At 39.3% G+C, this 15633-nt stretch overlaps 1 protein-coding gene across 22 annotated transcripts in view; it reads right to left on the bottom strand.

Moving 5' to 3' along the window:
• Asb3 (ankyrin repeat and SOCS box containing 3) overlaps positions 1–15633 on the bottom strand; it is a 169249-nt gene that overhangs the window by 131380 nt on the left and 22236 nt on the right. For 13 of the 22 annotated variants that reach the window (XM_076546176.1, XM_076546184.1, XM_076546173.1 and 10 more), the window contains one exon: positions 12952–13160. In XM_076546176.1, coding sequence (XP_076402291.1) covers positions 12952–13147 — 196 coding nt within the window. In that variant the 5' untranslated portion in view covers positions 13148–13160. Of the gene's footprint in view, positions 1–10021; positions 10109–12951; positions 13161–15633 lie in introns of all 22 variants that reach the window. The other 9 variants (XM_076546165.1, XM_076546167.1, XM_076546169.1 and 6 more) reach the window with 1 other exon arrangement.

The raw sequence follows: 15633 nt of genomic DNA, 5'->3' as shown, positions 1-15633 counted from the left end.
AGTTTTTCCAGGAGAAACGACATCCCTATTCCTATTCACTCACTTTTTATATAATAAACAAAAAGTCTGGAATGTTAGGATCCTGCCCTCACTCTGGCACATGCTCAGCGTGGGTTCTTGCGTCTTACGTTATCAGCGGGCGTGGGCAATTACATACCCGACTTAAATGGCCAGATGCAGACACCCATGCTCTCTCTCTGCTCTGCTCTGCTCCCTCCCCCATCTTTCTCTCTCACCAGGCCTGGTCCCCTTCCCCCCACCCCTTTTCCCTCCTGATAAAGCTCCAAAAAGTATTGTTGGGTTCTATCGTGAGGTGACCTTTCCATGCAATAACCAGTGCTGTTTACCTTTCACCCCCCAAACTCATTAATGGAGTGTTCTAAAACACTTCTGTTCTCCGCAGATCAGTGAGTTTGGGACTGTGTCTTTATGTGTCTTTGCTCTGTCTGTTTTGTCTTTGCCCTGGTTTGTGACCAGACACAAACTAGAGAACAACTGAGGAAGGGAGGACACTCCATTAACTTCCTCCTGGTCTCGAAGTCTTAGGACACTCAGTGCTCCCTTCTGGTAGAACCTGTGAGTTCCAATTTGTTGGAATTAGGGGACTCCAATACGAATCTGGTTGTGGTAGCCACAGGTAGTTTATAGGTGCCTGGGAACAGGACAGGCTGCCATCTTTTTCAAACACTGGTGGATTTGTTTGTTTTTGTATGTGTATGTTTATGTTCTGTTCATCCTCTTTTTTTTTTTTTTTTTTTGGGTTTTCGAGACAGGGTTTCTCTGTGTAGTTTTGCGCCTTTCCTAGAGCTCACTTGGTAGCCCAGGCTGGCCTCGAACTCACAAGAGATCCGCCTGGCTCTGCCTCCCGAGTGCTGGGATTAAAGGCCTGCGCCACCACCGCCCGGCTCCTGTTCATCCTCTTTTATGTTCTTGAAAAATACTATCATGGGGCAGGCAATGAGCTCCATCCTCCTGGACCTTGTTTGAACACATTTGGAGGACTTTTAAACATTTGGTGCATTAAAGGGAGAGTCTGGAATTAATTGTGTGGTGGGGGAAACTAACGATTTTTTTTTTTTTTTACAGGAATACTGACAGCCTGGGCAGCCACCACTTGCTCCCCCTCCCTTCCTGAGCCAAGTTCTTCACTGTGTTCATATAATTTACAGCTGGTGACTCTCCCACCTTAACCCTTTCCTGTCCTGACACTGGCTAAGAAACTGCACAATTAAAACAGCCTATATATTTTCAAGTCTTGACTTTAAAATAAAAATAAAATATATTATGTTTGGAAAAATTATGCTTTTGTTTCCATGGGGGGAAAATATATGGGTTTTGGTCATTTGGATTCAATGGGTTATAAATACTCATCATTCAGGGAAATTGGTTACAAATTATTATTGGTAATGGTAAAGAAAAACTAATCATGTTTCACATTGGTACAGATTTTTATATATTGATACAATTTAAGGTAATTTTGTGTGTGTGTATATATATATATATATATATATACATATATATGTATATATTTCTACTCTTGTTTAAGATATTGTACCTATGCAATATTCTAAATTATTAAAAAGAAACTACAAAAAGGACTTTGGTAAAAGGTTTAATGTTATCTAAAATAAAAAGAGAGAGAGAGAGAGAGAGAAAAGGATGTCCAAAATAAAAATGTCTGGCTAAATCAGAGGAACAGAGATAAAAAGCCTGACCTAAGAATACATAAAAAAATTGTAAAAGGCCAGAGGAAATATGTTAAATTTTTGACCATATTAACTTAACACTGGTTGGTTTTCTTTATTTAAAAAGCTGATGATTCTTCAGTGCAAAATGTTTATGTTAAAAATGGGATCATGCTCTTTAAAAGAGGGAAGAAAATTGAGGTCCCATGTCAAACTTATTTAAAAATATAATATATAATTAAAATACAGATTAATAATAAATCATCATATTACAGCCCTCTGGGTTACAGGGCTCTCTATATGATTGGCCTTCTATAAAATAATAGGACTGAACTCTTAGCTATTCAGAATTTCATAAAAAAGTCCAAACATATTTCTTAAAGATTGTCAGCATCACATCTATAGTCTATAAATAAACTGTAGTCTAACTGCTCCTATAATGTCTAAAGATATACTTAAAAAAATAAGAGCAAAACAAAACCTGAGAGGTCCTTTTGACTAATATATCTACAAAGTAAGATGATGCCCTGGTTGCCGTTACCAAACTTAGATATATTTTCAAGATTAAGCCTAAGTTTGTTTAGCTCAGATATATTTAACAAGTAACAATCCTCAAATCTATCAAACATCTGATGAATATGGCATTTAAACTATTTAATAAAAAGCTTACTATAACAGACAAGAGACTCCCAGCTCCTAATAATGATTCACAGTCTCCAAAGAAGATATGGAACAACAAAATGACAACGCCATCTGAATTGCTGATAACAATGACCACTGGGCAAGATGCCCCAACGCAACACCTGCTGCCAAGACTCAGCCCAAACTATAGACAAAGAAGACATTGACAAAATAAAGTCAGTCTTCCCCATGTTCCTCCTCCACAAGAAAAATTCTCTCCTTATGGGCCTGGTAGCCAAAGACTGATGCTGTCCTGATACCTCTGCCTCCAACACACCATATGTAGGATCGGAGGAAACGCTGAAGAAGACCCCAGACTCAAATAATATGCAAGAACAAAGAACATTTGTTATACCACATACATGTGGGGTCACAAACCTGTACAAAATAGCGATGACTCCTAAAGGGACGTAAAAGCTCATTTTAAGCACAGCCAAGGGGAGTTTCAGGGTTAGCTACCTAATTGCTTACTTTGTTTGGGTTTTTTGTTTTGTTTTGTTTGTTTTGTTTTTTTGGTTTTTTTTTTGTTTTTTTTTGTTTTTGTTTGTTTGTTTGTTGTTTTTTTTTTTTTGAGACAGCTTTGGAGCCTGTCCTGGAACTCACTCTGTAGACCAGGCTGGCCTCTGCCTCCAGAGTGCTGAGATTGAAGGCGTGTGCCACCACCGCCTGGCTTGTTTAGCATATTTTTAATTGGCTGAGGTTTAGTCATAATTTTTGGACACATCTGCACAAGCTTGAATGTGACTCAGAAGGGGCTGCTGGGTTTGTCCTCTGTGTTTATTTGTACTCTCCCTTGACCCTGACAGATATAAGGGCCTTGAGATAATAGCCCTTTGTTGGAAAAGATACCTGTTTGTCCTTCTCAGAGAACTGGAACCTAAATTCAGTTTTGAAAGTGGAAGAGTTTAACCCTTTCACCTTAACTCCAGAACCACATGGCCAAAGCTGCCAAGTTCTGCTGCTTACTGGGGCTGGAACATGGCCCCCTGATTCAAATATATCTTCACCAACTTTGTATTTTCAATAGTTACCTTCACTGCCTAAGCTTGGATATTCTGGAACTTGCTCTGTATACCAGAGTGGTCTCAAAATCAGAGATCTGCTTTTCAAGTGCTGGGATTAAAGATGTGCACCACCAAAACTGAGCTCTAAGCTTTTCTTTAGTTTCTTTCCACAAGCTGGTGACTTAGCTGGGTGGGATCTTGCCCTGAGCTCACCACACCTTTTATTCCATTTCTTAATCTGTTATTCTCCTTGCTCAGCTCATTCCTTCTCATTTTAAATCTTCAAAAGATTTTCCACTAATAACCGCATGAATGACAAAGTCTATAATCTAAAATGCTTCACTTTTGTCTCAGGTAGACTCTTCAGATAAGGACAAAAGGCAGCCACATTCTTCACCAAAATATCACAAGAATGATCTCCAGGCCACATACCAAAATTCTTCTCCTCTGTAACCTCTTGAGCTAGGCCCGCACAGTTCATCAAATCACACTCAGCACCACTGTCTACCATGCTCCTACTAGTATGGCCCATTAAGCAGCATTTAAAGCATTCAACTGTGTTTTAGTCCACAGTCCCAAAGTCAATATTCCTTCGAACAAAAGCACGATCTGCCTGTCAAAGCAATCCCTACTGCTGGTACCAACTGGTCTTAGCTAGGGTTTCCATTGCTGCAACAAAACACCATGACAAAAAAGCACGTTGGAAAAGAAAGGATTTATTTGCCTTACATTTCCACATTGCTGTTCATCACTGAAGGAAGTCAGGATAGGAACTCAAACAGGGTAGGATCCTGGAGGCAGGGAGCTGATGCCAAGGCCACGGAGGGGTGCTGCTTACTGGCTTGCTTCATGTGGCTTGCTCACCCTGCTTTCTTTTTTTTTTTTTTTTTTTTTTTTTTTTTTTTTGTTTTGCTTTTAATTTTTATTATGTGTACAGTGTGCTGTCTGCATGTCTACCTGCAGGCCAGAAGAGGGCACCAGATCTCATTACAGATGGTTGTGAGCCATCATGTGGTTGCTGAGACTTGAACTCAGGACCTCTGGAAGAGTAACCAGTGCTCTTAACCTCTGAGCCATCTCTCCAGCCCCTCACCCTGCTTTCTTATAGAACCCAGGACCACAAGCTGAGGGATGGCATTTCCCACCATGGGCTGGGCCCTCCCCGACTGATCACTAATTGAGAAAATGCCTTTGAGCTGGATCTTCTGGAGGCATTTCCTCAACTGAGGCTCCTTCCTCTCAGATGACTCTAGCTTGTGTCAAATTGACACACAAGACCGGTCAGTAGTATTCTTAATCTATCCATTTAAATACCTTACATTATAACATTCATTTATTCATTTGCATGCATGCATGCACACATGTGTATATTTGTAGCACAAGTTGTTAGGAGGTCTTTTTAATAAAATCAAACCTGATGCCAGTTATTGTGGTGAAAGCTGGAAGATCAGAGAGACAGAACAGGCCACAGCTAACCTCACCTGGCTAACTTCTCAGGCGATCCTGTTTCCTCAAACTTGAAGCCTCTGTGTCCTTATCTAAATGGATCTCAGCTGAACTGCTTCTTGAAAACTTAACCAGTCAGTTCCTGGTTTTCACGCCTTATATACCTTTCTGCCATCACTTCCTGGGATTAAAGGCTCACTTCATGGGATTAAAGGCATGACTCACCATGCCTGGCTGTTTCCAGTGTGGCTTTAAACTCACAGAGATCCAGATGGATCTCTGCCTCCCAAGTGATAGGATTAAAGCCGTGTGCTACCACTGCTTAACCTCTATGTTTAATATTGTGGCTGTTCTGTTCTCCGACCCCAGATAAGTTTATTAGAGTGCACAATATTTTGGGGAACACAATACCACTGAAATGTGATTTTATTTGTATGTTAATAAATAAAGTTGCCTGGGGGTCAGAGCTAATAGCAAGCCATAGCAGAAGCCGGGCAGTGGTGGCGCACACCTTTAATCCAGATCACATGACAAGCAGATCTCTGTGTGTTCAAGGATACATCCAGCATGGAAACACACGCCTTTAATCTCAATACCAATCACAGAGACCTAGAGGTCTGTAAAGACAGGCAACCACTAGGAGGTCATGTGGTTGGATTTACAACCAATAAGAAGGCAGAACAGAAAGTCAATAGAAAGACAGATACACAGGAAGTAGGCCTCTTTCTCAGGGGAAGGATGGCAGTGGCAGGAAGGGTAAGAAGGCGGTTTTAAGTCTCAGCTCTTAGCTACTGCTCTGACCTCTTGGGCTTTTAACTCTGCATTTGGCTCTGTGTTTCTTATTTAATAAGACTGTTACATCTACATACATTCATGTACCATAGAATGCATGTAGAACTCAAACAGGTCATCAGATTTGACAGCAAGCACATTTACTCACAAAGCCATATTGATGAAGGCCTTTTTTTTAAACCAAAAAACAGAATATAGACTGTGACAGAAGAAACTAATTGTATTCCAGAATACATCATAAACTCTCTAAGGAGGAAGAGACAAAATGATACCCAACAAAATTTCTGAAAATATTGTTTTGACTACAAACATATGACTCCCCCATAACTATATATAAACATTGTACTGTACTTGATAATGGATTGGATTTTTTTTACAAGACAGAGAGGAACAATTCTAAAACTATTTTATGTACAGACTACAACAAACAAATAATGTACTACAGATCTGCTAAAGAGAGAGGGTACATATAAGTAACAGGGTAAGCCAGAATGAATCTAGAATGTAATTGTAGATTATAGTGTAGACATGAGTACAAAACCATTTAAGAGTACTAACTTAATATAGATATAGAAATAACTATAATGTATACACACATACACACATGGATTATACATCCTTTTCTACATTACATTTCTACAAAATGATTATAAATATTTTCTAGTTCTTTCTACTGAAAAGGTTTAAAAGCAATCACACACCAGTACCTAGATCTTAGTTTTAAATATCATTCTCCAACAAAAGAAATGAGTTCTCATAAAAATGGCTGGTTCCAAAGGCTGAGGGGCCGCCAGCTGGATCAGGCCCTCTGAATAGGTGAGACAGTTGATTGGCTTGATCAGTTTGGGAGGCAACTAGGCAGTGGGACCAAGTCCTGTGCTCATTACATGAATTGGCTGTTTGAAACCTGGAGCTTATGCAGGGACACTTGGCTCAGTCTGGGAGGAAGGGACTGGACCTGCCTGGACTGAGTCTACCAGGTTGATCGCAGTCCTCAGGGGAGGATTTGCCCTGGAGGAGGTGGGAATGGGGGGTAGGCTGGGGGTAAGGGGAGGGAGTGGGAGGGGGGAGAATAGGGGAACCCGTGGCTGATATGTAGAACTGAATGGTATTGTAAAATAAAATAAAATAAAATAAAATAAAATAAAATAAAATAAAATAAAATAAAATAAAATAAAATAAAATAAAATAAAAAAAGGCTGGTTCCATGGTTGGATCTAAGAATATACAAAAGGAACCTGTAGCATATTTATAGGGTCACAAAGTAAAAAATGTACTCAGAAAAAATGTCAAAAAGACATTCAGGCCTATCTAGCCAAAACTATTTAAGATAATAATAATGTATAAGGCTATAACCCAAAGTACAAAATTAATATCCCTGAGTCCATACAGATACAAATGGGTGGATGAATAAATGAATTAATGACAAGAAGAAAGAGCTAAATTTCCCAAACAATAATAGCAACAAAAATTTAGTTCCATTGGTAGAACACTGAACTAGCATGTATGAGGTCCTGGGTTCAATTCCCAAGACTAGGAAGGGAAACAATAATAATTTATGTAGAGATTCATTCCACCAAGGAAACAGAGCTTAATTCTCACCTCTTAAATGCAAACCACAAGTATGATTTGCATAAACACACATTCTAGCTGGGCAGTTGTGGCACATGCCTTTAATCCCAGCACTTGGGAGGCAGAGCCAGGTGGATCTCTGTGAGTTTGAGGCCAGCCTGGTCTACAGAGTGAGTTCCAGGACAGGCACCAAAACTACACAGAGAAACCCTGACTCGAAAGCAAACAAACAAATAAATAAATAAATAAATTCACATTCTATCACAAGGAAACGAAACTTCTGACATGGGACTAGGTGTGCAGTCCACAGACTCAACCTAGCACTGTGCCATTCACTCTGTACCTTGAGTTACTGTCCTGTTAGCAGAATGTAAGAAGGGAAAGGAGCTTGGTCAGAGTGGCCCAAGTGGAGTACCCTTGGCAACCAGACAGCGTCAGCATGTGATGTGCCTGCCTTACACTAACTAGGTAGAGCATTGTAGAAAATTCTGCTTGGACAGTGACTTGGTTAAAGAATTTAATTAAAAACAAAACAAAACAAACAAAAACACAATTTCAGGAAGGTAATATTTGGATTTGGAATTAGAAGAGTCAGGCTACAATCCTGGCTTTGCAGGTTATAATTTGGATTACACTTTAAGCAAGCTACTTAAACTCTCTGTAGCTCAGGTTCAATAACTATGAAACATGGATAAACATTTAGCTGGCCTAATCTTTAGGGGAATTCAATGGAATTATGATTATACTTTGAATTTTATAAAACAATAAATGCAGGTAGATATGTAATCATTCCATTATTTATGTATTGAAGGAGTTGCTCTAAATTAAGTCTCCAAAGTAACATTTTAAAAAGGTTTTCAGTGAGATGGTTCAGTGGGCAAAAGCACTTGCCACATAAGCCTGGTAACCTAAGGTCAATCCTGGGAACACACGAAGAGGTGGAAAGAGAAAACCAAAGCCACAAAGTTTTCTGTTGCCATGCATGAACCATGGAATACTCACCCTCTCATACACAGTTCTTCACCTGCAACATCCCAATACTCTACAATCACAATGTTTACTCTGTCCATCAACCTCATAGAATCGTTAATCTTAACATGAAACCACTTGCATGTTGAAACATGTTACTGGGTACAACTTAAATCCATATTCCTGGGCCTCAGTCACTCATATTCAGCTCAGAATAAGACATGTTGGCACTGGGGACATGGCTCAGACAGTGAAAGTGTCTGCTATACAAGCATGACGACCAAGTTTGGAATCCCAGCACTGATGTCTCCCTGTCCTCACAGCATGATCCCTGAAGCTCACTGGCCAGACAGCCTAGCCTAATCAATAAGCTCCAAATTCAGTGAGAGACTCTACCTCAAAAATTAAGTGAAGAGGCTAGATTAGATAGGGTTTAAGAGCACACTGCTATTACAGAGGACCTAAGTTTAGTTCCCAGTATCTACATCAGGCAGCAAACAACCACCTGTAACTCCAGCGCCAGGAGACTCAATGCTTTCTTCTGGCCTCTGTGGGCACTGGCACTCATATGCAGTTACCAGCCGCCCCCCCCCCCCAACACACACAAGTCAGCCAGCTAACAATTACTTGAAACGCCGGCTCCAGGGGATCTGAAACCCTCTTCTAGACTCACTGGCATCTGTGCACATGTGACATCCACTCACACAGACACACATACTTCCATATAAGTAAAAAAAAATCTTCAAAAGATTCTGAATGCTTTTCTCTCACATGAGCACACACACAAGAAATAAGCATGTTTATTCATATTTAAATACTACATAATATACACATGCTTTGAAACACCAAATAGAACTCATAAAATTTTTTGTTCTATGTATCACTTTAAAAAATAGGGCTAGAGGCTGGGCATAGTGGTGCACTCCTTTAATCCCAGCAATCAAAAGGAATAGCCAGGCAATTCAAAGCCAGCCAGATCTACAGTAAGTGCCAGGTTAGCTAGGAATACATAGAGACCTTGTCTCAAAAAACAGAAATAACCACGATCCCCCCCGCCCCAAAAAAAAGTAGGACAGAGAATACAGTTCAGTGGTAAGTATGAACAAGGCAGAGAATAAAAAAATGTAAAGGGGCTAAGGAGGTGGCTCAGCCAATAAAGTACTTGCCATGAAAGCATGAGGATATAAATTAAATTCCCAGGACCCACATACAAGCTGGGTGCTATAGTACAAACATGTAATTCCAGCACAGGAAGGCAAAGACAGGAAGATCTCTGTGCTCGCTGGCCATTCAGTCAAGCTCAATCAGCAACCTCCAGGTTCAATGAGAAAATACCTACTTCTTATGTATGTATCTAAAAAAGTTTAGACTTCCTCAAATAAACGGTGAGATAGATGGATGGATGGATGGATAACAGATGACAGATTTAGAAAATTTTTCTTTGGGGGGGGGGCGTTCAAGACAGGGTTTCTCTGTATAGTTTTGGTGCCTGTCTTGGATCTCGCTCTGTAGACCAGGCTGGTCTCGAAATCAGAGATCTGCCTGCCTCTGCCTCCCGAGTGCTGGGATTAAAGGTGTGCACCACCACCACCTGGCTGATAATTTTATTTTGATGGTGGTGGTGGTTTGTTTGGGGATTTGTCTGTCTGTCTGTTTGTTTGAGACCAGGTTCACTATGGAACTCTGGCTGTCCTCAAACTCACAAGAGCTATGCCTCTGACTCCTGAATGCTGGGATTAAGGGCATGTACTACCACATCTTGGTTAATTTTTAAAACACAAAAGAGGCTGGAGAGTTGGCTCAGCAGTTAAGAGCACTGGCTGCTCTTGTGGAGGAAAAAGGTTGATTCCTAGAAACTACAAGGAGGCTCACAGCTGTCTACAACTCCAGTCCCAGGGGATCCAACACCCTCTTCCAGCCTCCTCAGGCAGCAGGCACACATGTGGTATCCAAATATACCTGCAGGCAAAAAAAACTATATGCATAAAATAATAAAATAGTCATTTAAAAAGACAACAACAAGTTGGTCACAGAAGTAGATATTACATAATAAAGAATGCTTTTATATAAACCAGTTAAGTAACAAAGGATGACAGTTAAGGTAACCTTCAATAGGTCAAGTTCTCTGATTTTTGGTCTTCTCAATCCAAACAAAAACTTTTGGGGATAGTGTGAGAGCTTAAGTTATGTTTTAAGTTTTAATAACTGTGCTTAAGAGATCTATAAAACAAAAAAAAATGCCTCTAACCTGTAAGTCCCCACTTGTCCAAGAATAGGTAACTTCCTGGAATGCTGGGGGCTGTTGTTGATGTAAGATAACAAGCCATATGTTTTCACTTCCATAAACAATGTTGGCTGCCCCAACTGCACAAGATGTGTTTGATCTCGACATGTACTTGAGACGTACTTAGGCAGGAAGTATGTCAGAATGTATGCTTGCACCCGATTGGACAAAGTCAGGAAGTATGGAGCCTTATAGGCTTTGCCCATGTAAACACTGGAATTATTGGATATGGACCTGACCAGTGTCCATAGTCCTGGTCAGTATTTAATAAAGTTTACTTCAAATTTGGATCAAGAAATGTGGTAATGGTCTTTTCTATTCCAGTGGGATTAACAATAGTGTAATATATATGACCTCTAACAGCAGATAAATAATGCAAATCAAGCATTTGGACACTGCACTCCATCACCAGTAGTTATCCTTCATCCTTATCTCTCCAGCACAGACCTTTTACTCAGTGGAGTGCGGGTTATACGTCATAGGCTGTCCCTGGAGAAAGAAGCCAGGCTGGCAGCACTGGATGCTGTCAAATATGGTTCAAGCTTTCAGCATTCCTTATGCAAAGTTATGAAAATATGTGCAATATCACTTTCCATTCTGCTCCTGCTTTATTTTTTCAAAAATGAAACAATCCTGCTCATTGAGGTTTTTGTTTTGTTTTGTTTTAATCCATTTCTTATCTATCTCCCCTAACAATGCAAGCACTATAAAGGCAGGTACTCTGGTCCATGCTGTACTACATATATAAAGCCCAAGTAATAGGAAAATTCCTCAAAAGTAAGGACAATGAAAAGTGTTACAAAAAAAGAAAAGATTAGGAGCTGCAGAGATGGCTCAGTGGTTAAGAGAATTTACTGCTCTCGAAGAGGACCCAGGGTTTGGTTTCCATCACCAACACAGTGGCTTACAACCATCTGTGACTCCAGTTCCAGATCCTATTAAGATCAATCCACGTGAATCTATTTAATAAGTAATAGGGATTTATTAAGATATAAATTGAAGAAATACACTCACAAACACAGAACAGAGTAGACAGCTGAAGTCTGATCTGACTGGGAGCAAATCTACCTTGCAGGCAATAGGGAGAAGGGACATGTGACCCTTTTCTCTTTCCTTTTAAGAGGTCACAACAGCAAGAAGCACCGCCTCCTTTGGGCCCTACAGCTCAAGGTCATGGGCAGAGCAAATACCACTACACAGGGGAACCTCCTCTTCTGACCACCGAGGGCACCAGGCATGCATGTGGTATGCATACATACAAATAGGCAGAACACTGATAGATGATAGATAGCTAGATAGATAGATAGATAGATAGATAGATAGATAGATAGATAGGTAGGTAGGTAGATAGATAAATGAATAAATATTTTCATTTTTAAAAAGACTAGTCCAAACAGAATACTAGCAGCACTGTCCCTGTTGTTTTATTTCATTTTCCAGACAAAAGAAATAATATATATTATGAGTAATTTTCAAATGCTAAAATTAAAACAGCATACTACCCTACAACACCCGGCATAATTAATAAAAACAAAAGGGCTAAGCATGGTAGTATATGCCTTTAATCCTAGCACTCAGGAGGAACAGGCAAGCAGATCTCTGAGTTCTAGGCCAGCCTACTCTATATAATGAGTTCCAGGTTAGCCAGGGCTATATCATAAGGCCCTGTCTCAAAGGGGAAAAAAAAGTCAAAAATAAACAAAAGGGCCAGTGACATGGCTTAGAGGGGAATGACCCTTGCTGCCAAGACTGATGACCTAAATTTAATCCCCAGAACCCACTTGATAGAAGGGGAGAACTAACTTCCTCAAGTTATCCTCTGACCTCCACAGACATGCATAGTACATGCTACATGCATGCCTCACAAACACAAATTAAATAAGTATGTGCTGTGGGATGGTCTGTATGTCAAATTGCTCTGATTGGTCAATAAATAAAACACTGATTGGCCAGTGGCCAGGCAGGAAGTAGGTGGGACAAAGAGAGAGGAGAATTCTGGGAAGCAGAAGGCTGAGGCAGAGAGACACTGCCAGCTGCCACCATGACAAGCTGCATGTGAAGACACTGGTAAGCCACAGGCCATGTGGCAAGGTATAGATCTATAGAAATGGATTAATTTAAGATATAAGAACAGTTAGCAAGAAGCCTGCCATGGCCATACAGTTTGTAAGCAATATAAGTCTCTGTGTTTACTTGGTTGGGTCTGAGAGGCTGTGGGACTGGTGGGTGACAAAGATTTGTCCTGACTGTGGGCAAGGCAGGAAAACTCTAGCTACAAATATGTAAATAAATAAATGTAAAGTAAGTAAATAAAGTACAAACACTTCCATATAAAGGACAATATTCATAGATGTCTAGATGGAATGCCATCCAAGGCAGAAATCTCATCATCCTTAATAGGAGAGGTACTTATTTTAGGATTATAGAAAAGGAAACAAATGCTATCACTTATTACCATCTTTTTATTTTACTATTTCAGCTTACATACCCAGTCTCCCAGACCTTGTATTTACTTTACCTGTATGAATTAACATCTGCAAACATTCTACAGAGTTGTGATAAGCTGCTTCATGAATTGGCATCCATCCCCTGTTATCAGCAACATCCACACTTCGACCTTTTTTGAGCAGTTTCCGTAAAATTTTAACATTGCCTGCTCTGGCAGCAAGTCCAACTGTAGAGCACGTGCCTGAGTAAGCCTCTGTAAAATCCATCCTTTTGATCAGTCTACAAAACAAGGCAGAAAGATAATACTAGTCAGTAAAACAACACTAAACTAGAAATCAGCACATCACAGTCTAGCATCTCACATGAGAAAAATAGGAGAAACTGTCATGGCACACATAGCCTCTGCTATAGCCCAACCTAAACGTCTCTCATGTCAGTTCCTAGCAATATTATTTAAATGACCGGGGTAGTTTTTACTTTCAATCTTTCTCCCTCCAGGAATATCTGTCAGATCTTTCCTGTGGACTACCTATTCACACCACACCAAAACACAGAGACTCTATTACTAATGACCACTTGTGAATCCCATTTTACTACCCTCTGTAGGAAACAAACCCGAAAAGGTTTTTAAAACAAAAAGATAGGAATGAACAGTGTTTATTCATTAAAGCAAGAATAAGCAAGGAACCTCATTTTCCTACTCTTGTTGGTCCTTTCCAGAAGTGGATAAACACTTGGGAGCTCAATCCTTCAAAGTGTCTGAATGAATGAATACAACAAAGCCAACAAACAATAGCCAGATAGCGCAGCCTTTGTACACAAGTATCACTGCCCTCATCATAATCATCTCCCTTCAAAGCTCATTTCATTTCATGTTCTCTGGCAATCAAAGTCCCACAAAGATCTCAGTATATGACTCTCACAAACTATTAGCATATATATGTTGGGCTAAGAGTCAGGATTCTCAGGCAAACAGTTATCTCCTAAGAAGTAACCTTCTCAGTACTATTCCCATTCCACTTTTGATTTTTCCTAATGGTCCTTGGGAGAGGAGGCTTGTCAGAAAATGCCAATGTATCTAGCCCAATACTGATGAAAACTTTCTAGAACCATATTGTAAGTAATTTATCCAAAAATTTTGGATAAATTTTTTGAAGAAAGAGGTTAAAAATAAGCAGAAAATAGTCTCAATAGTAAATTTAAACTTATGCATGGTCACCTTTAAAATAAAACTGTACAGTAGAAGTTGATTCTATAACAAGCCAAAACAGCCAATGTCAGCTACAAATTAATTTAATCTAACTGGGTAGAAAGGTCCATTACAGTAAGTGAAGACATTTATTAACAAACATTCAATCATTCAATTAGCAGTTATGTTTTAAGCACCAGCTAAAAATGATCGGCAATGAGGACTATATACTCACAAAGATCCTATCTCAAATTGTTTACAGTTTCATAGGAATGATAAATAAATGTGGTCCAACACAGAAAATGTAAAGTATCATCAAAGTAGAACAGATTGAAAGCCATATGACAGTCAATGTTGGAGAGGATGTGGAGTAAAGGGAACACTCCTCCACTGTTGGTGGGAATGTAAACTTGTACAACCACTGTGGAAATCAGTATGGCAGTTTCTCAGAAAATTGGGAATCGATCTATCTCAAGACTCAGCCATACCACTCTTGGGGCATATACCCAAGGAATGCTGATTCAGAACCACAAAGATACATGCTCAATTTTGTTCATAGCAGCACTATTTGTAATAGCCAGAACCTAGAAACAACCTACATGCCCGTCAGCTGAAGAATGGATTAAGAAAATGTGGTACATATACACAATGGAGTACTACTCAGCAGAGAAAAACAATGACAGCATAAAATTTGCAGGCAAATGGATGGAACTAGAAAATATCATCCTGAGTGAGGTAACCCAGACTCAGAAGGACAAACATGGTATTTACTCACTCATAAGTGGATTCTAGATATAAAGTAAAGAACAATCAGACTGCAACCCACAGAACCAGGGAGGCTACATAGCAGGGGGGACCCTAGGATGACTGTGGCTTACAATAAGTTTTGGTTTTACTCAATTACTAGGTAAGCCTAAATCAAACATTTCACTATTAGGATAAGAATTTATACTGTATCAAGCTGATAATAGAAAAATTAATTAATTTTAAAAAAGGACAAATACTATAGAATTGTATTTTTTTTTTTTTTTTTTTTTTTTTTTTTGGTTTTTCGAGACAGGGTTTCTCTGCGTAGCTTTGCGCCTTTCCTGGAGCTCACTTGGTAGCCCAGGCTGGCCTCGAACTCACAGAGATCCACCTGGCTCTGCCTACTATAGAATTGTATTACATGAAATATATAGAATATACAAATTCATAGAGATAGAAAGATTAGATGTTATCTCAAGATGGAGAAGAAAAAAATATAGAGCAATTATTTCCTAAGTACAGAATCTCTGTTTTGTGTGATGGAAAAGTCCCACAAATGGACAGTAGTATCAGGACATAATATCATGAATGTAATAAATCAATACAATTAATGTAATTAATGAATATCATAAATATTATTGAATGAATAATGCGAATGTAATCAATGAATACAACAAATGTAATTAATACCATGAGTGTAATTAATGAATATCTTGAATGTAACTTTTTTCAGTTAAAATAAATAAATAAATAAACAATAAAAAGTGATATAACACATGCAACTTATTCCAAATGCTTTAAATGTTGGTAAATATT

The sequence above is a fragment of the Peromyscus maniculatus genome, chromosome 10 (genome assembly GCF_049852395.1).
Source record: "Peromyscus maniculatus bairdii isolate BWxNUB_F1_BW_parent chromosome 10, HU_Pman_BW_mat_3.1, whole genome shotgun sequence".
NCBI classification, from domain to species: domain Eukaryota; kingdom Metazoa; phylum Chordata; class Mammalia; order Rodentia; family Cricetidae; genus Peromyscus; species Peromyscus maniculatus.
Note: the sequence above shows the minus strand (reverse complement) of the source record. Positions and strands in the feature narration are given on the sequence as shown.